The following is a 22,397-nucleotide window of genomic DNA, read 5'->3' on the forward strand; positions in this document are numbered from 1 at the left end:
GAACACTTTTTTTTGTTAAAATCTTCAGATTATGCTGCAGATGATGGATTATGTGGCAAATGTGGCAAATCAACACTTATGTGAAAAATCACTGCAGCCACAAAATCTCATAATTCCAGTGGCCCTGCATATAATGCACTTATGATAAGGTAGTATGGGATATATATCACATTTGTGATAGAGTACCTGTCTGTAGCGGTCTAGATGCCGCTGGACTCATGGCCCCAGACCCCTGGCCGGAAGGGCCTCCACACATTGTATCACTCTCTGGCCAGGCATGGCCAGAGAGCTTAAATAAATGGGCGGAGGTCTCTTGTGACTTTCGGCCCAGAGGGCATACCCAAGAGGCTGTGTCTCTGTCGCGCTCCAGTTGCTAGGCCATCGCCGTGGCGCGTAGCCACACCGCACTGGCAACGACTGCGGCTGTCCCTCTTAACTCCATTACCCACCTGGTACTGCCTCCTCACCTCCCTCCAGTGACTCCAGGAATGAAAGACACGGCAGGGAAAGAGCTCAAATGCCGCCGGCAAGTCCGCTGACTGCACGCCGCTGTCCCGGTCAACGCGCTGTAGTGTCTGCGTGGCGCGCCTCAGCGGAACGAGCCATCACCACGCAGCAGCAGTAACCCAGCAGGAAATTAAATGTACCACACCTCTGCTGCCACTGGCCTGCCAGCCACAGACCCCAAACGTGCGTGCACCTGGCCTAGCACGCACACCAGCACAAAGCGCACATGTGCGTTTCACTCCCAGCCGGTCAACCTGCCTAACGACCGATGCGGCCTGGCCCGAACTGACACGCATCTGACAGTGCGCACTGCTTCCCTGCATCCACATGCCAGTCTGCTGGGCAAATAGATCCACGAAGGCGCCCCATGCAAAGGGGGGAACAGTGAGGACTGGATATTAGTCACTGGGGCAAGGGAGAAAAGAAAAGAAAAAACAAAAGAAAAAAAGAAGAGAAAGGCTTACAATAAAAACTCAAGCACACAAATACAGCCAAGTGAAAGCAACATAGCAAAGAAGTCACAACACCAAGTCTGCCAGGCACATAACCATGACAGATCCAGCAGCACAGGCGGCACCACACAACTTACCGCCAATACAACAAGCAGGACAACAGGTAGTGCAACCTACGCCACAGCATTCCCAAATCAATGCACTGTCCCCGTTCAGCGAGTTGATAGATCTAGCCACCGCATCTCCCGATAGACCAGCTGGATCGGCAGGCTAGACAACTACTTTACAGCGACGCAAGAAACAGACACCGCAGTCAAGAGGTCTCTACTGCTGCACTTCATGGGGGAGGAGATATACAAGCTGTTTGCTCACCTACCAGACACTGGGGCACCCAACGATTAAAACACGGCGGTCAGGGCCCTGAACGCGCATTTCGATCCTCAACTATACCCCGAATAAGAAAGATTCAAGCTCTGACAAGTGCGCCAGAGAGAGGGGGAGTCAATGGACGCGTTCCATGCGTGGCTAAGAGAGCTGGCCAGCACATGCATGGCCGACGACCAGAATAAGGAAGTAAGAGCCCAAGTCATCCAAGGCTGCCAAAACAAAAACCTTCGGACCCTTATTCTGCGGCAACCAGGGATCACTCTTGAAGACATCCTCATCATGGCACTGTCGCATAACCTATCAGATGCCAGGGCGACAGCGATGTACATCGCGATAACCCAACAAGCGGAGAAGCAGGTAACGGTCAAGACTGAAAGGGCAGATGCAGTACGCACACAGAACAGAAGCACCCGAGGGCAGCAGCCAAGTAAGAACACGCAAGGATCATGCTGCGGATACTACAGAAAGGAAGAGCACCATTAAGAAGAATGTCCTGCGCATGGACGGACGTGCTCCAAGAGTGGCACCCCCAACCACTTTGCAAGTGTTTGCAGAGGGGGACCACGGAATCGAAGAACTCGCGGAAGAAGACCACCGTCAAAGGCAGTAAAGAATCTGTCACTCGAAGATCCCGAAAACCCGAAAGCGCTCAAAACACCAGTGAGGCAAAGGCAGTACCTAGAGGACTCACCCACATAAGAAGAAGGCGAGTGCTACCTCATCTCCTTTGCCAGTGACCTCAAACAGAGGCGGCGCCCTCAACCCATGTGCGCTCTCGAAATCGCTGGATCACAGGTCACCACACAGATCGACACAGGAGCATCTGTCATTGTGATGCAGTGTCAACAGTACAAGCGGCTGAATTCAAGACCCGCATTGACCCTGTCACATGTTAGGATTCTCACATATGGTAGTCAAATACCCCTACCCCTCAAGGGTAAGAGGAGGGTGCAGGTAAAATCAGAAAGCCACAAAATCACCACAACATTCCACGTGATGGACAGGGAAGCTGACATTCTAGTGGGGAGCCATACAGTTGAGGATCTCGGCCTGGTCACGTTCGCCAATGCAGTCAGAACCCTGTAGACCGAGGATTTGCTAGAACTCTTCCCACAACTGTCAAAGGAATTGGGACATCTTGTCAAGCAAGAACTCTACAATCTCGAACAGCAAGGGGTCATAGAAAAAGTTACTGGGCTACCACCATGGGTTTCCCCCATGGTGATAGCAGAGGAGCCGAAGCAGCTGGGCAAAATCAGGCTATGCATCGATATACGCCTACCCAACCAGGCTATCAAGCGGGAGAGACACCTGATGCCAACAGTCGTCGACATCCTGGCTGATCTAAATGGGTACCGCTGGTTCTCCAAGCTAGACCTCAACGCAGGATACCACCAGTTTAAGCTAGCCGAGGAGAGCCAGTACATCACAACCTTCTCAACCCACATAGGACTGCTCCACTACAAGAGGCTGAACTTTGGTATCTCCTCTGCTGCGGAGATATTCCAGAATGCCGTCCGAGAAGTACTATCGGGACTCCAAGGGGTACTAAATGTCAATGATGACATGTTAATACACTCTGCAACCATAGAGGACCATCACCGTCACCTTCGGGCCACTCTCCAACGTCTCGCCGAACATGGAGTAACCCTCCACCGGGACAAATGCCTGTTCTTTCAAAAATCTATTGAATTCTTCGGCTACGTGTTCAGCCAAGACGGAGTCAGGGTAGATCCCCGGAAGTCACAGGCCATACAGCGAGCTCCAGCCCTGAAGACAGCATCAGAGACCCGGGGCTTCATAGAGATGGCCACCTACTGCAGGCGGTCCATTCCGAACCTGACCACGATTGCCGAACCGCTGTGCGCCCTGACGAAGAAAGATGCTACCTGGAAGTGGAAAAAAGAAGAAGAAGAGACCTTCCAGAAGATCAAGACGGCACTCCTAGGAAAGACCACCATGGCATACTTTAACACCACCCGGATGACAGAACTTCTGGTGGATGCCAGCCCCGTCGGGCTCGGAGAGCTCCTAACCCAAGAGAGAGAGACAGGGAAAGGGGCTCCACTTGCGTTCACGAGCAAGGCCCTCACGCCGACAGAAGCCCACTATTCCCAAATTGAAAGAGAGGCACTAGTGATTAAGTGGGCCTGCAACCACTTCCACTTACATGTCAGTGGGCACCCCATTAGAGTGGCAACCGACCACCAACCGCTGATCCCATTGTTCAGAGGCACTGCACCACACCGCCATCAAGGATCGAGCACTGGGCGATACAACTACAGCACTATTAAATGGAACTGGTATATCATCCTGGGGCAAAGAACCCTGCAGACTTCCTGTCACTGCACCCGCCAGTCGTGGCAGAAGAAACTACTGAGCAGGAGCTGCAAACAGAAGAGTACATCAACATGCTGTCTCAATGGGCATGTCCGCGAACCCTCACCATGGACGAGATCAAGGCGGAGACCAGCGCAGACACCGTGCTCCAGAAAGTGATGAACTCCCTATGGAAGGGTTCCTGGGAAGACTTTCTTAACGGCGCCAACGGATGGAATGAATCAGACAGAGGCCGGCTAGGAAAGCTCTAGAAGGTAAAGGACGAGCTGAGCGCTGCTGCAGATGAGGTATTGCTAAGGGGCTCCTGGATCGTCATCCCTGCAAGTCTCCAGGAGTGAGCCACAATACTAGCTCACAAAGGACACCAGGGGACCATGAGGATGAAGTCAAGGATGAGAGACAAGGTATGGTTCCCTGGCCTTGAAGCAGCTGTGGACGCACTAGTGAGGAACTGCTGACCCTGCCAACTCACCAGCAGCCAGAAGTCCTCGGCACCCATGATAACTGAAGACCCTGCGCCATCCCCATGGTCACGGATGAGTTTGGACTTCAGAAGTTTTCCGGATGGGCGCGTGACTGCCGTCCTGATCGACAGCTACACGCAATACCGGATAGTCGAAGTGATATCGTCTACATCTTTCGCCCACCTACAACCAGTTGGAAAAGACGTTTGCACTCTTCGTGTTACCGCATGACATCAAGACAGACAACGAGCCCCCATTTCTAGGAGGGGAGTTCAAAATTATGTTAGCACTGCTAGGAGTCCACCACCATCGCATCACCCCACAATGGCTGCAGGCCAACGGCGAAGCCAAAGGCTTCATGCGAACCCTCAATAAGATCCTCCGAAAATCTGTGGCGGAGCAGTCCGATCCCGAAGTGGTGCTTCAAAGGTTCTTATGAGAATATCGCAGCACCCTGCACTGTATGACACAGTGTTCGCTGTGGTCCCTGATGCTAGCTGGACCCCGTCGAGACACAATCCCCTTGGCAGACAATTGGGTCTCCGAGCCGTATGACCCTGCCAACATCGAAGCTCGGCGAGCAGCAAACAACGAGCGGACCAGTGGGAAAAGGAGAGCGAAGGCTTGTGTCTTTGTGCCAAGGTGTACTGTCCTAGTACGGAACCGTTCCAGAGGAGGGACGTTCAGCACAGTGTATAAACTCGAGCAGTGGACCATGCTGAAGCTCAATGAAACTGCCCTTACAGTCCGGCGAGGACAAGAGATAATCACCAGGAACGTCTCCTGGTTCAAAAGAGTACAAGGGTCAGATGCTGAGATGATGTCTCCTGGACTGGTGGAGAATGGAGAAACCGGGGGTGAGGGTCTCACCCCGTGCCTGGACGAAGAGGAAGCCATAGCAAATTCACCTCCAACCCAGGCCGCAGAGGCTGAACCAAGCATCACCACAAAGGCATCGTCATCTGGCAGCCCTACGAGGAGTTGAGGGGACCACCAACGCAAGTACAATCTGAGGCCCCATCCAAGACCATGCCAAAGACTCACAGACTTTATGTGTTTAGTTATTTAATTTGTTTTAAACATTAACTTGGGATGGGATGTAGCGGTCTAGATGTCACTGGACTCATGACCCCAGACCCCTGGCCCGGAAGGGCCTCCACACATTGTTTCACTCTCTGGCCAGGCGTGGCCAGAGATCTTAAATAAACGGGCGGAGGTCGCTCGTGACTTCCGGCCCAGAGAGCATACACAAGTGGCTGTGTCTCTGTCGCGCTCCAGCTGCTAGGCCATCGCCATGGCGCGTAGCCACACCACACTTTCCATCCATCTCCACATCGGGCCCTGAGAATATCTGGATTTGAGAATTGATTTTTAACAGGTAAAAAACTCTTGTGGCCATACATTTTTGTGTGGCCTTAATTTTTCCGATTTAGATTTGCGAGTCTTATTTTTTAGTCTATATTTTAAAGTTTATGTGTTAAGATGGAACCAAGTTTGGCTGCCTTCAACATCAGCCCTTATAGGCCTACTCCCCACCATTCCACATTGGGCACAAACTGTAGCCTTCTTCTGATGTGGCACATTTGAACATTCAACAGTGAAGTGCACACGCTGCCTGGTCCCACAGCTCCTAAACGCAGCACGTGTAATTGAAGCTTTGCAAAGAACCCCGCATAAATAGTGACGGCCACGACCCCCCTATTCCACTGAACCGGAAGGGCTCCTTCGGTGAACCTGGTTAGAGGAAGTGGCCTCCCACTGCATGGCCACAGCGCCTTTCATGCTGGCCAGGAAAAACATGTAACGCAGCATAGAAATCAAAATTAGTTTCCAGTGTGGGCGTTTAGAAGTACAGAAATAGCAGGTTGAGACTCTGCCATTGTAGTCAGAGTTCTGCGAAAAAACTGCCTACATCTTTGCTCAACCATGGCCCGCAGTATGACTCCAAGCCACCTGGTTTAAAAATATACATCCGTACATCATAACTGTGCACTGTGTTGTAATATATATCTCCCGCAGATGAGCCGAAGGCTGACATTTATTACAAGCAGTGTAATTAGGTTGTAGTTTCAAGGTTATCTCTTGATATACGGCGGGCACAGGTCTCATCCTGTCTGCCATGTGAAATCTAGAGGTGCAGGAAGGTCGGTTTCATAAATCATCTATAGGGGTGGACACCGTGAATGTAAATATGTCTCAAACTTTCGGTCTTTCAAGATTACGCAAAAATACGGAACCATCATCTCTGCCCTCTGCTTTTACCACGTTTAAATTCGCTACAGGGGAGCTTTGAATTTTCCGAAACATTTTTCACTTTGTTTGCCTGTTTTGCGCGATTTCAAGGAGAGCGCGAGATCGGCGGGACGCGGATCCCGTCGAAGCTTTTGCACCTGCTTATCTTGTCCTCGGATCATAATTCCTTATCTAGGTTCAGAGATCGCGTTCTAGCCCCCTTATCTTATCTGTAAATTCTTCTCCCAAAATGTAACACGTTAACTAGAAGAAAATGTTCAAATGAGAAAACCTCACAGCAGCAACCGCCCTATGGTAACAACAACAGCCCTGCACGTGACTGGGAAAGTTGTGCGCGCCCTAAGTGCAACATTCTCAAATGAGCAGATCTTTAATTGTTTTTTTAATCAAAGCCACATCCTCCTTTGGAATCGAAAAGAAAACTGAAGGCTGTCCCGTTTGCATTAAAAAAAAAAACTCATGACTCATGTTGGCTGACGTCTTGACAGTGCTTAATTTGTAAAATAATGAGTTAAACCTCGGCTCAGAAAACCCCCGGCCCGCTCTATTAAATGTCAGCGCGCCGAATACCAAAGCTACAAAGTTCTGAATTCCACTCATGCCTTCAGTCCACTTCAGGCAACCCCTGACCCTTTATCTTACTCTTACAGATTCCTGCTTTCTCCCAGCCTGATGGTTTCCCTTTTCTCTTCCTCTTTCTTGTTTTCCCTCTCTTGCGAAATGTCTGATGAGGAAAAATAAGAACCAGCCTCCAAAAAAGAGTGCCAGTGGGCCCCAAGAGTAATCGCTGGCTCAAATTAAGCTTTGGAGGCGAGCCAGAAAATGAAGTGGAAGCGCATAGCCAGAGCAGAGCCAATGGGCGGCTCTGGCTGTAGTAGCTGGTGCAGGAGCCCAGCCCATATAGATGCTTGGCATCTGCATGTTAACATAGGATAAAGACTTAAAGATTTTTCAAAAGATGCACTCCTTTTTTAGTTTAGTACTTCAATTCTATCATGATATCATTTCTCAGAAGTAGTAGTTTCTACATATGATTTTAGAAACAATCCTCAACCTCCCTTCTCATGATGAGGTTATTATTGAACTAACGGGCATGTCAGGTGTCTTGTGCCCTAGGTGTCTCAGGTTGTTAAAGATGGAACAGAGATATAGTCTATTTCCCGCATTACCTCAAAAGTTACTACTTTGTGTTGAGTTCTTCGAGGAGCTAAATCAGTGTCCTTGTAAATAAATGTGTGCATTCATCTTCTTAAATGAGGTTGACAAAAGAAGCTTTACTGAAAATGACATAGTTAAGTAAAGTTAGGGCCTGGCCCTGTATTTTGAATGAAGATATCACCAGCTTCTCCTGACTTAAAGAGACCGCCTTTAGGTGAGGCTCAAACCCCCAAGAAAGACAATGACACTTATCAACCAAAAGATTAGGGAAAACCAACACCATAACACATGCTCCCAACAACACAAGGGACATGCAGCACTCAGCTGGAGGCAGACTATTGAGACGGAGCTAGCACTCTGTAAGTTTTTTGTATATGAATTACCTCATGTGGGCAGAGCGGGCAGTGGGGTACAGACTGCGAAGGAGCTCTTCACAATGCTCCCATACGCACAAAGACCATGAAGGCATAGTGCTGGACAACCCCCCTCTGCCTCTCCCATCAAAACATGCAACGAGGTCAGAGCAGGGAGGTGGCAGTACAGAGGTCTGGAGTCACCTCTTTGACACGCCTCCTCCTGGTGTCTCAGGGTATTGTCAAAGGAGGGGGCTTTATGATAGCCTGGCCAACTTAAATGCTGGCAGAGAATTCCTAAATCAGAGTGTCTTGTGCTGTGGCTGGATGAAGGGGGATGAAAAGGCCTCAGCACCACTAGGTTCAGCAGAAAAGTTTTGACTCATATTAACAGCCCCTTAATAAGCCAGGCCAGCCTTCAAGGGGCTGCAGGTTTAATTTGTTCCCGTGGCCCCTCTGCCCTCTACCACTGCTTTGTACATGCCAGGCCGACCTGTTTAAAGCGCAAGAGAGCGGCTTCCTCCAACTGAAACAGAGATGGAGTTGCTAGGGTGGGGTGAGGAGTGTTGCGCTCTACACTGAGTTAAGAGGGTGGGCTGTGTGCAGAACCTACAGATCGGCTTGGCTAGTTTTTGGCTCGAGGTTCCAAGAGGACCTTTGCTTGGCCAGGTCTTGGACTCGAGCGCTGGTCAAGACTTACGGGACCTGCCCACCTCTACCATGAATGACCCGTATTTGTATAGCGCGTAGCTACTCCATCCGGAGTGTCCTGGCGCTGGCAGGTTAACAAGTGCTTACCCTAGGCGGCTTCGTTTTTAAATAGCCATGTTCTCAGCTGTTTTTAGGAGTGGGAGAACACTGTTAAAGATCTCAGGGCTGCCAGCAGTTTATCCCTGGGGTGGGCTCCGAAAAGCCAAAAGATCTGCCGCCTCTGCGTGCCAGACGAGTTTGGGGATGCAAGCCAGGTCGGCGGTTGACGATCTAAGGGTCCTGTTGGGCACATAACGGCTGACTCGTTTTCTAAGATAGGAGGCCCCTGTTCCATGGAAGGCTTTAAAAAAATACACCAGAGCCTTAAATTCTATTCTTTCTCTAACTGGGAGCCAATGTAAGGGCTTCAGATGGGAGGTCATGTGTGATCTCGGTTTAAGTTTAAGAATTGCTCTTGCTGCTGTGTTTTGCACTACCTGGAGACGCTGTGGCGGGTAGTCCGGCAAACCCAGATAGAAGGCACTAGCAAAGTCCAGTCTGGATGTAATCAGAGCCTGAACCACTGTTCTCCTGGCATCCAGGGGAAGAAGTAGCAGAAATGTCTTAAGCATCCGTAGTACTCCAAAACAGGTTCCTACTAGTACTTGAACTTGGGTCCGCATCGAGACATGACAATCCACACTTTCACCCTCGTATTTGCTAAGCACTCTGCTGCAAGCACAAAAGGGACCAAGTGAACTTTAAAAGTGACTGATCTTTAAGTATTTTTATTTATCTTCTAATTCATTTATGCTGTTTTTATAGCACAAATGTGGCCCGTAGGCATCAGAGCACTGTAGAGACTGATTAATGGTTTACAATTGTACTGTAGAATATTGACACAAGCAATATTGTTTCATAAATATTGAGAACAGAATATCAAGTGACAAATATTGTCTTTAGAGCTGTTGAGGCCTGGTGCGACAATCATTTTTGGTGCCCACCCCATTGCCACCTCCTCGGATTCCCTCATGACCACTAGGCAAAAGTGCCCCTCATCGCTCTATAGCCCCTCTTTCACATACATTTAATTTGTTTTGAAGCGCTGGTAAAGATTGGCTTTACTAATAAGAATGTATATCTACCCAAAAAAAAACCTTAACCAACATTAGGAATAGATAATGAAAGACTGGGGAGAAAAACAGAACGTCCTAACCTATTTTATGCAGTTTGCAGGCAGCTCTTTGATGACAGTTCGTAACAATCACAGTTCTATGTTAGAATTGTATCTAATGAGCTGCGGTAACAAAAGGGTCTCTGTGACAACAGCAGTAATCTCCTCAGCTTTCCATATAAAATACTGATATGTGATCTGCAAGGTGTGCGTTCTTTGCAGCAGGCACCTTAACCAGGTCTTTAAGTGGGATGAAAAAACTGGGGGGTCTCTCAAAGGGGCGTGACCAATGTAATTAGGGGCATGGCTTAAAAACTTAAGCTAAAAATGTGTGCTTAGCATAGTGTGCCGCACGACTTGTAATTTGCTGTTTCCCTCATTGCATCCAGATATATGATACAACAATGTCAATGGTTGTTAGTTGCATAAGATAAATAAGCAGCAACTATGGCTTGTATATAATATTGAAAAAGCTTCCACTTAAAGCCCTGGTGAGTGGTGACACCACAACAATGTTGCTGCTCCTGAGTTTCAAAAAGAGAAGGGAAATCAAGAGAGAAAATAACTCTTTAAAGGATTTCCCTTCCCCAACAACGCTCACCTGGCATGACGTCATGCCGTATCTTCTCCATTAGTAAGAATCGAGCAGTGTGAGCAGGCGCACATCGACGTGCCGGTTGTCACTGCAGTCCGGAAAAAAACAGACCGCCTGTGCCAGGGCACAAAACAGAGCCCGATAGAGACCCGTTTAGAGGCCCCCTTTAAAAACCTGCCGGTGCTCAGCTCTATTGAGACCTGGCCCACTTGAAGCCCCTCATTTTAACCCTTTGCGCCACTTTATGGCGAGTCAAAACTGCCCCTAGATAAAACTCTGATCTCTCTCTCTAGCGGGAACATTAATCCCAAGAGCTAGCTTGACATTTTTAATGCTGCCTGACAACTGGACGCACAAGGAACTCTGCTAAAGGTGTTTTTATATCGTAAGTTACTGTTAAACACAGTGCCCCCCTGAGGTCAGCTCCCCCTTCCCAGGTCAGCACCCAGTGCGGCTGCACCAGTTGCACTGCCCTAAAGCCAGCCCTGAGGTAAGTGCATATTGGGAAGTATAGATTTACTATTCCCAACTCTACCTTGAAGATATATGTACCCGGAAGATATCTACCTTGAAGATATCGACCTTGAAGATACACGTACCATGTAGTTGCAATCATGTGGAGTTAGGTATACGAGATCTAGACTTATTGATCTCTCGATATTTTGTTTTTGATATATTGTCTTCGATATTCTGTCCCACTGCTATTGTTGATTTTATATTCAGACGGCACAACCATGGTTTACAGATCATAATATAAAATTATGGAGCAAGAAAAGGATGGGTTTATGGTTACAAATTACATTTGTAGAGCACAGTGCAGGAAATGAGGGAGGTCCAACCAGATCCTGGATATGGCAGGATCCAGGCCAGTCCCAGTGAAATATGTTGAATTTGTCCAGTTGTAATTTGATAACTTCAGGACACTCAGCAGCATCTGCATTTTTCTGCTTTTGATTCAGAGCCGCAAACTGTAGGGGGCAATTGGAGTTTCTTATTTTCACTTCCAGTTGGGTCCAACACAAAAGCCTCACTTAAAGGGCATCTGTTCTCTTTTGGGAGTCTCATCCTGGTTGTGGGCTATCTTGAGACCAACACCTAAACATAAATCCAATAGAGGAAAACAAAAGGCTTGTTATGACTTCACAAGTGCTTAAGAGAAGCTATGATTGGAAGGCTTTTATCTTAGCTCAACCTGGGTATGTAAGAAATAAGTATGCACAGAAAGAATGTCCAATATATCTGTGTAATCATGATATATCAGTAGTACAGATTACATATTAAGAGTGCTTGGTCTGGGGAGAAACAAAGTCAGGATTTAATATAGAACACAGTGGATAAGGCTGTCTGCACTAATAAGACTTCTGTGACTCACTGAAATGTCTACATAAAACACAAATCTGTGGCCTACATGTTACGCCTTGCTTTGCAGCATGCACATCAACCCTCAAAGCTACTTTATGATGAGTCAAAACTGTGGCCGGACAAATAACAGATGTATCCAGCATTTACATTAACCACCAGAATCATCCTACCATTACTACTTTTTCCTGATAATTGTTGGAAATATGGGGCACAAAACGATCTCTGTAGCAGGTGCCTTCTCCATCTAAGAAGTTTTAAAAAACAATCTGTTACCAAGTAATCCAGAAGAGATTTACTGTCATATTTGTCCTTTTTGCCAATATCTTTGCAGCAGAGTATTTTTTTATTGTATAAATTGACTGTCAGACTCTGCTTTTCAAGCCTCTGCTCCTCATGACTCCACTACCTTTTGGCTGCACCTCGACCCCAAATGTATACGATCCTGGGGTAAAATATTTCCAGCACTGGTAGAGCACCGTAATAAAACAATATGTTCACCTATATGCAAACAAGGTACAGGGGAAAATAATGTAATATGACTAACACTTCACTAAGACTGATATGAAAAATGCGCAGCATACAAAGTATAAGAATAAGATTACGAATTTAGGCCTCGCCTACAGACAGCTTGAGCTGGCAAACAGACCAACTGTATCATTATAGTCTTGGACTGCCATTGTGTCTGCCCCTTGCTTACAGTGGAATGGCTTTCGTGTCTATCTCAGTTCCTTGTTCTCGACTCGATGACTTTCCTCTCTATTCTTGTATTTGTCATATTGTAGGAGAATTTCGGTCTCACCATGTTTTGATAGGATATGTTCTATCCTTCCACTGTTTATGTAATAACGTTCAACTGTACTAGGAGGAGCTATTTTCTCTCCCTCTGTGTGTCTCTCCCTGTTCCTAACCTCCTTCCCGAGGCCCCCAATCACTTTATCATTATTTAGCCCTTCCCTGTGCTGTTCTACCCCTCCCAGTCCCATCCAACTCTCACTGCTAGTGTATTGGTGGCAACTCTCCTTAAATGGATTTGAGACCATTCCAAGGTGACCGCTCATGTGAACACATTTACATGCACGTGCTATGGCCATCTTGGCAAGTTTTACCTTTTGTTTTAAGAAGAGTCACTCAAAAATGGCTGGCAGGCATGTGGGGCAGCCATCTTTGACTGATTGTTCTTATAACCATTCCAAGGTGGTTGTCATGCGTGCACCCACATATCTGCTGGTCATCACCCGATGATTTCTCTTAAAATAAAAGCACATGCATAAAAGGGGCGATCTTTGAATTAAGTTTCTTAAAACAAAACAAAAACATTCTAGGATGACTGCAGCCTGTGCGTGTATGCAGAGCAACCATCTTAGAAAAAATAAGCATTGTCAAAGTCAATAGGTGTCGCAGGTGCGACCTATTGACTTTGCAATTATTTTTAACTTGTTTTGAAAGGTCATATGGTTCGTTTATGATTTTTACAATAGCTGGAAATTAGAGAGGCAAAACCTTGAACTGAGAACCATTGTCTTCTTCTGGTGGAGCAAGGGGCAGATGAAATATCAGTAACTGAGGGAACGCAGACATGTCCTGTGGACCGACTACATCTTTACACTGTGACGCAAAGAAATCGAGGTTAGAGTTTGGGCTAGATATCGATGGCCTATAGTGCTGACTATGTCACTCAAGTTTTGCCGGACTTGACTTAAAAAGTATTTGTGGACAAGGACTTGAACACCGCACAACGTCATTTTCTGGCAGCTACTGTCTTCTGGGTGCCTGGGAGGTGGAAGCCCATGGTTTCCCGGCCCAGCTGGCAATCGCTGAGGGGTACAGAGCATGAAGTCTGCTCTTTGCAAAGATCCTTTTAGACATAAAAAACCGACTGCCGGCAATCTTAGAGAGATGGGTCTCTTTTAGATTTTCACCTTAACCCCTATCCACAGTAAAGTGACACACCACATGTTGTACAGTGTACTGGTGGGCCTTCCTGTTAGCTGAAATGTGGCATAAATGGTAGCAGTACCTGTATATTTATGAACTAAAGTACAACCCTTCACAAGAGAGTATTTAGACGCTATGTGACATTTGTAACAGGTCTTCTTCTCCCAACACACACTTCATGCTGTTGACCAAAAGCCCAGAGGAGGCAAAAGGTGAACCAACACAACAAGACTAAGAACCTGTGACTCGTGGCAAGCGGCACATTGGCCCACTTTGATAGCGTAATGACAGTGATCGATGGGTGAAGCTGGAGAGTAATAAACCTTCAGTTGTGGGGGGGGGGGGTTCCCATAGGATCACCCACACATTGTAAAAATACTGTGAGACCCAGAGTAAATGGATTACTAAAAGGGTGCCTAGCAACTGCTTAAAATGGTAAAAGTTGCATAAAACTCTTTAAAAGATCATTAAACATGTATATACATCTACTACATAGCGCTGCTGTATTTTGGTAAAGAAACAGGTAATCACCAAGAAACTAAGTTTCGTTCTTTTGCCTATGATATTTAGAATGTGACTTATATAAAATAAAATCAGAAATAAAGATCAAACATTTGAGAAATTATGGATGCATTTACAAATTCAAATAAAGTTCTGTACGTTGGTACTTATATAAAGAATTTGCCATGTTAAAAAAACAAATCTTAAAGCCATGAGTTGTATTGTAGTGCCCTGACGGGGCTCTGTAGCACTCTGATCTCTATTGAGAGAAATTGCCCAGTTTAGAGATTCGCGACCTATACTTTTCAATGCAGGCTGGTACGCATATAATGTTTCAAAAAAATCCAAATCGTTCAAGAGAATAACGGCATATCTCTAAACTATTTCCTAGAATACACAATGTGAATTGGAGATAACTAAAAACTAGTTTCCTGGGTCTTATTTTTCTCTCGCTAGTTAATTGGTCTTTATATGGTGTTAAGTAATCAAGGCATCATGACAAACAAACACAACAAACAAGTTAATTGTATTTTGCTTAATCCGGATTTTCTCCATAAAAGGAAAAACAGACTTGTTAAATTCCGTGTAAACAATCTTCTTCGTGATACCCAAACCAAAGTAAACGGTGCGTTATAAAATGATATAATGTAAACTCGGTGAGAGGCGCGTAGACGCGAGAAGCACGTGCCCCACACTCCAAGCACGAGACGTGGAGCAGGAAATGCTGTCGGTGGTGCTGAAAACCTGCCTTGTAACGCGGTGAAGTACTTTTAAGCAAAACACTGATTTCTGAAAAAGGGGAAGGCACGCTGCCAACGGTTTCTGTTGGCTTCCGATGCTCTCAATGGGGCAGCCAAAGAACATACGAAACGAGGATGACTGAATTTTATTTAAGTGCGTTGACAGCAACCAGCAACACACGTGTGGAGATTTTATAGACGTGAGATGCTGCTTAAATTTAAGCTTTCAGAATATGTAACCTAAAAGCCGAAAAATGATTGGCAAAACCGACTAGTTGGGTTTAGCGGGAGTGTGTGATGGGGTGAGTACTCGGTTGGAAAGGGGCGTGTCAGCACGCACCGCCTAGCTCTCTTACTACGTTTTGCCACCATTCCTGTCGGTTACGGAGTCTGGTCATGTTTTCATTCGTCAGCTTTTGAGAGTCATGATTAAGCTCTGACGTCACTGGCAGACAGACTGTGGTGATGAGGCAGCCATTCCCAGTATTTGCTGGGTTAGACGGTACCGTGAAGGGATTCACGCAGTGTGACAGCCACACCAGGGACCCGATGCGCGAAACAGTGCAGAGCTGGGATATAGCCGGCCGGGCCTCCTAACCCGCCACTCGGGGCCCGGAGCCTATTCTCGTGCCGGCCGCATACCTGGCTCACTCGCAAGGCCCTACCCCTGGCCTGGGCACTATGTAATGTTTACTCACTCTGTCAATCAACACAATAGGTGGTACCTGTGCCAGGAATGCGATTACCAAACAACCAACAGAGGGCAACAGGATTACTGCAAGCCACAACCTAAAAAAAAGCATCGTCATCATCCCACGACTGCCGGTTACCAAGGAGACCCGCAGAGCAATCAGGGGCTAGAGATAGTAAGGGCTAGAGACGGGCAGCAGAGACACGGGCTAGGGGCTGCATTTAGGCACCTGAGACAGAACAAAAGGCGAAGAGGAGAAGAAGTCAGAGGTTAGACAGGGTAGCAAATATGCTCAAGAAGCGAGAGACAGGCAGCAGATATAGTCTGCAATCTGCATTATAGACGGGCAGCAGAGACAGCCCAGCGCTAAGAGACTAGCAGCAAAGACAGTTAGAAGCTAGATAGGACAGCAGCGACAGCAACTACTAACGGTAAGCAGAGGCTGCCCGGAGTTAAAGATAGAAAGCAGAGGAGAGAGATACACAGAGGCAGAAACATGCACAGGCTAGAGACGAGCAGTAGCCTGGGTTAGAGAAGGGCAGGACACTCATTAGTACAGAGTGGACACGGGCAGGGGTTCGAAACAGCGCAAGAGGCGTGAGCAGAGACAGGCTGGGTCTGGATGGAGACGGGCAGCAGAGACAGTGTGCGGTACAGGGTCCTGTCTACCATTGGTGCAGCAGGTGCATTGGCAGCGAGGCCCAGGGCCTCGAGGGGGCCCATTGAACCCTGATCATTGCTGTATTGTACTACTTAATAGCAGTCAAATGGGCTATTCCCCATGCTTGCCACCGGGCCCCCGGCACCCGTGCTACGCTCCTGGTGGGACAGCAGCGAAGGCTTCCCAGAATTAGCATGTGCCCGCTGTTAGCCTGCATTTATTCAGGGGAAGCGGGTCTGCCTTGTCGTTTCAATGTTTGGGGGCGGCGGAGAAGCCCACAATGAGACTCGCAGACGCAGGCAATGGCAGTGATGCTACAGACGCCGGCCCTGGACCGCATCTGTGTTGTGTCCAAGAATCACACACCTCAGAGACCCCTCCCTACACACTCCATGATGGTGACGGTGGGATTTGTGGAGAGGGGGGAGTGTCGGGGGAGGGGACAGCACTTACCAAGCACCACTGCCACTACGGTGGCGATGAGCAGCCAGTTGTTCTTCAGGATCCGCTTGCAGTCGCACCCGCCTCCGCCGTTTCCTCTGTGTGGTTTCTTGCCCCCCATTCCAGCTGCTGTAGTGATGGGGGTCTAGAAGGATTCACGCGATGCTTTGTATGAGAGGGCCTGGGTATGTATGAATGACTGGGTGGGTGTGTGCTCGGCACGAGATGGAAGGTGCGTGTGCAAGATAGTGCGTGCAGTGCAGATTGCGTGCGTTTGCACGGTAGATCGCGTGCTTGTTAGCGTGCGTGCACAGGGCTGGCTACGTGCAGATCAGGGGGCGGTGGACGCCGACAGTGCGCTGCCTCCGTCTCGCTCAGCTCCGCACAGTCCTGTGCCGGGGATGCCTCAGCGCCGCCAGTGATTCTCGAGCGAGCAGCACCAGCAGCAGGACTCCTCCTCCTCGCCCCTCCCGTCTCACAGACACAAGGGACTCCTCCACCTGCGGCTCTCATCCCCGCCCAGCAGGGGGAGGGGCGTGGCGGAACCTTTGCTAGTGGCAGGAGGGGAGGGACACAGACCCGGCCACAGGCACCACCCCACCTCTCTCTGAGCGGGCGGTGACCACCTTTAACAGAGTCTGACTGGGACCTGTGGTGCCGCTAATCGAGTTACAATGCAATTGGCACCAACAGATGCACACGGTTTGAAAGAATGCTCCACGATTGGTCAAATCAAATTTCATGTTCCCATGTAGCGCCATAAAGATCTGTTTCCACGGAGAATTTTGGCCTGTTTGGCCCATATAGCGCCGTTATTTATTCTTGAAACATGAAGTCGGCGTGTTCCAAGATTAACAACTGGAACGAACAAGATTGACAGCATTACATGGAGGCAAATACTGGATAGTAACCATACAAAATAAGAAAAATGTTAAATTGCTGGGCAACATATCAGGACGTGTTAAAACATGTTTATGTTTCCAAAAATGGACTGGGTAAAGGTTGTCGAAACCAACGAATCTGGGCTAAAAGCTAATATCTCTTAGATGTTGACTATTAACTAATCTGATTAAGGAAGGTAGGTTTAATCTGTAAATAGTGAACCCGGACAGGTGACCAAGTGCGCAATGTGATTACATTTGGTGGAACATTGGCGAAGAAACCATCTCCAGGTGGAGCGAAATGCTTTAGCACGAGCCTTGAGCAAACTTTATTTGCACAGAAAGCAGCTGTACTGGGATTATTATTGTAATCTCCTCCAGAATATAAAGGCTTGGCTAGGCTTGGATAACTGTTAGCAATAGAAATGGAAGCGCAAACACCCTTTATATTTTGTAATTGATGTAGAAATAGATGGTAGAAGGAGAAAGTCTGGATAATGTGTCAACCAAGGCAGTCTTACACCAGAGACCCACATTTGACTGAATTGGCTGTGAGCCATCGCCCCACTTGGTACCTGCGCAAGAGCTATATTTGTGGGTGCTTGAGGCAAGAGGGAGAATTAATATGATCTTTTCAGCTAAAATGGGTCATGTGGAAAGTAAAAAAAAAAAGATTTTACATTTATTTGAATAAGATGATTGAACAGGTGAGTCACAGCTGGGAAACACTCCATTTTTGATGAATGTCATTGTTGTGTCCTGAATTTTCCCGTTATGCAAAGTGAAAAGGTCTTTCAGGATCCACCTTTTGAAATTAGTGGAGAAGACCCTTAATAAAACTTTGAAAGGGGTAGAGCTAATCCAGAGGTAGTGACACATGAGAAGCAGTGGGAAGAGGTGGCATAAAATGGTTTGTTAGTTCACTGATGTATTGCTGTTGGTGGCTGAACCAAAAACATAGGGGAGGCAGTTGTCCTTTCTGCGCATATGTGTTTACATGAAAAGAGCTGTGAAGCTTGTACGTATCTTATCAAATGATGTTTTATTGTTACTGCTCCTTGTCAAGGGTGCAAAATATATGTCAGAGATATAACTTTTGCTTGCATTTGTGACTGTGTATGTATGTGTTGTGTGTGTGTGTATGCACAAGGAAGGGGTGTGCTGAGGAATGCATGGGTATTTTTTCCTAGTGTGGACAAACCTCTAAGGAGGACCTTTTTGTCCCAGCAACACTCTCCCCTGCACACCCCATGAAAGCTTCTCCCACTGTTTACCCATTGATGGGTTCTATCCTGTACTGTCCATCATTAAACTCTATGCACTCCTACATCCCCACACACATCTACCCTACTAGCTCAGCTCTCTCTGCTGAGTACTCTATCACTGTTACTCTCATCCTCTCACTATTACTAGACTCACTGCTGCACATTTCACTCTTTGGCCCAAACTTTCACTCACCACAACTGCTACATTCCTCCTGCAGACTCCCTCACCAGGCCTCAGACTATCGCTGTTTGACTCTCTGCCCCTGCACCTGACACTGTCGCACACCAAGAAGCCGGGCCATTAACAGGATAGAGAATTACAGGGGCAAAGAGGCGGGGAGGGGTGGGACGAGGTCAGTAGAAAGCAAAAAATGACATTTATTTGAAGGTTTTATACAGTGGTAGCTAGACCCAAAGGTATCAGAGCACTTTACATATCATTTCAGGCCGTCACATAGAAGTGCATAAAAAATATATACAGATCAAAACATAATGATACATCCAAATAAACATGCCAAGGAAATCGAGTATGCAGTCAAGGGCGTTACAGGACAATAAAACAAGATTGAGGAGTAATGACAAAGAGAAAGCTGAAAAACATCAGAATCAGACACATGCCTTGCAAGGTCTGAAAGGATTGTGTGACTTAATTGGGAGCAAAGCTTAGTTAGGATGAATATTAAAGTATTTGTTGAGCAGAAGGAATTTAAAGTCTTGTTTGAAGCATGAAAAGGGTAGTTACAGCAGAGGTCACTAGGGAGTGCATTCCAGATCCTAGGAGCATTACCAGAGAATGAGTGAGTCTGTGAGGATTTCTTTTTCAGTTTGGGAGGGATGAGAAGAAGTGAGTTGGAGCTTCTCAGCACCCTTGCTCTTCCTGATTTGGAGAGTTTAGAATCTAGGTAGATTGGGTTATGGGTGTGAAGGGCTTTGTAGGGGATGCAAGAGTCTTGAAGATGTGCCTACCTTCGATGGGAAGCCAATTGAGGTTATTTAAAGCCGGTATAATGTGCTCAAATCATTTGACACCTGTTGGTAGCCAAGCAGCCATGTTGAGAACTGTTGTAAGGGGAGCAAGGTGGGTTTTTGGAGTTCCTGTGAGGATGGTGTTGCCATAATCCAGTTTTGAGAGGACAAGAGACTGCACCATCATCTTAAAATCATCCTGAGGAATAAAAGGTTTGACTTTCTTGATATTTTTAAGAGTGTACAGCGCTCCTTTGGCTGAGTTGTTGATATGGTCATTCATTGCCAGATTTTTGTCCAGAGTGATGCCCAAGGGCTTTACTGAGTTGGATAGTGTAAGAGAGGAGGTAAGGGCGCCCAGGTTAGTGAGCCAATCTTGGATTGGAAGAGGGTTGTTTTTCGGGGAAAAAAGTAGTATTTCCAATTTGCTGAGGTTCAGCTTTAAGTGGTTGGTGTTAAGCCAAGATTGTACCTTAATTAGTGTGTTATTCAGATGAATGATGTCACTAAGTGAATTAATGTTGTAGTAAAGTTGGGTACCATCGGCATAAAGGTGATATTTGACTTCTGCTTGCTTCAGGATGATTGTAAGGAATTCCATGAAGAGATTGAACAGAGAAGGGGAGAGGATTGAGCCTTGGGGTACACCATGGGGAAATGGTGTTGGATTATAGAGACAGTTGTTGATTTTTATTTGTTGCAAGCGATCTTGCAGGTATGAAGTGAACCAGCTAAGGACTGTGCCATTGACACCACTGCGGTTCTTGAGGGTCTCAATTAACGCTGGGTGATTAACAGTATCAAAAGCTGCAGATAAGTCAAGTAGGATTAGGAGGCATGTGTCGCCTTCATCCAAGGATCTGCGAATGTCATGTACGATATTGAGCATAGCAGTTTCTGTGCCACAGCCTTTCCTGAATACTTACTGGAAGGTTTCAAGGAGATGGAAATGCTCAATATGATGGTTGAGTTGAAGAAGGATGCATTTCTCTACTGTTTTGTACTTGGAACGGGAGGTTAGGGATAGTTCAGAGGTTATTGAAGTCATTGGGGTTATACCTGTTTTTTCAGTATGGGTGAGATTTAGCCAAGTTGGAGGGAGTCAGGTACAAGACCTGAGCAGAAAGAGGATTTGATGATTTTAGTCCAGAATGAGGCGATGATATGGTTGACTTGTTTTACAGGTCTTCCAAGTCACCACCTCCCGCAGGTTTGCATTTCTGTTTTTATATTATTTATTATATTTTTGATATTTCCTGACACTACACCTCACTGAGGTAGAAATGCAGATTACCGTACAGATCTTCCTTATTATATTAAATAGAGTAATCTGTTTCTTTTACAAAAAATGATACATGCATTGCAAGTCTTATGGAAATAAATACACCTCTCCAAGATGACAACATATGTATCATTTAAATCCCCATTGCTACATTTTGTCCATAGGAATGTGATTTTTCTACAAAAAACCCTTATGGATTTAAGTTCCTCCTTTTCCTCTCTCACACTGCCTCTTCTAAGTCAGTTTGCCTTTTTAAAGGAGGTCTTCTTTAAACACATTAATTACTACTTTCCACTTATATCTATGATACATCAGCTAAGGCTATGTGAACGTGTTGCAACTATCTAGTCACTGACCTGTGCTATGCAACGGTTCCCTTTATTAATCCATTAAACGTGAGGGCATGCATAGGTACTTTCCTACAGAAGGCACTAAGGTACGCTAATGAGTACAAGCCTAATAAGTGGCAGGGCTTTAAGTAGGGTATAAAGAGTGGGGGGTCTCTAAAATGGGCGGGGCCTCTGTAATTAAGTGCGTAACTTAAACATTTAAACAAAATGTTTGTTATTATTATTATTTGTTGAATTTATAAAGCGCAATAATCCCCCCCGGAGGAGTATCTCTGCACTATAGGTAGCATAGTAGACAGTACAAACCAAGAGACCTAAACTCAGGGTTCTGTTTTAAGAAGTTTTCTAAAGAGAAAATAATCAGAACATTTCCGAAGATGTACCTGTAGCTGATTCCAGTACTAGGGGGCCAAATAGAAGAAGGCTTTACCACCTGTATGGGCTTTCCTGAAACAAGGAATGACAAGCAGGGATTTTTCTCCTGAGCAAGGGGATCTATTCGGCTGGTAAGGGATATGTTTTTCTGTTAAATAAGCAGAACCTCTGCCATTCAAAGCATTGTGTACAATACAACAAATCTTGAATTTGACTCTCTTGCGTATTGGCAGCCAATGGAGTTGACGCAGGAGGGAGAGGGAGGCAGTCCTAGTTGGTACATTCCTAACAAGACGGGCAGCAGTGTTTTGTACCACCTAAGGTCCATTTAAATAAGAATCATATGTTGACCTTAGAGTGTGCCACCCGACCAGTATTTTGTGCAAGATTAAGCAAAAAATCTGAAATATAAACTAGAACGAAATCACTGATATTTGTTATCCCAACTTCTTTTACATTATTTGTACAGAAATCGATCAGTGTTATTAGTCAGTAAAGTAAAGGACATGAATATAGGGCCCAGTAGGGACCCATTTCAATGTCCAATTTTAATTTCTAGCAGGCCTGAGAACAG

General features: G+C 46.5%; 1 protein-coding gene across 1 annotated transcript in view; it reads right to left on the reverse strand.

The window, feature by feature from the left end:
- The window catches only part of SLC1A1 (solute carrier family 1 member 1), a 309,344-nt gene extending 292,182 nt beyond the window's left edge, over positions 1–17,162 (reverse strand). Inside the window, exon 1 of the mRNA XM_085632941.1 lies at positions 16,717–17,162. Coding sequence (XP_085489067.1) covers positions 16,717–16,825 — 109 coding nt within the window. The 5' untranslated portion in view covers positions 16,826–17,162. The remainder of the gene's footprint in view (positions 1–16,716) is intronic.
- Positions 17,163–22,397: the final 5,235 nt, after the last annotated feature.

This window comes from Triturus cristatus, chromosome 2_1 (genome assembly GCF_964204655.1).
Source record: "Triturus cristatus chromosome 2_1, aTriCri1.1, whole genome shotgun sequence".
Lineage (NCBI taxonomy): Eukaryota > Metazoa > Chordata > Amphibia > Caudata > Salamandridae > Triturus > Triturus cristatus.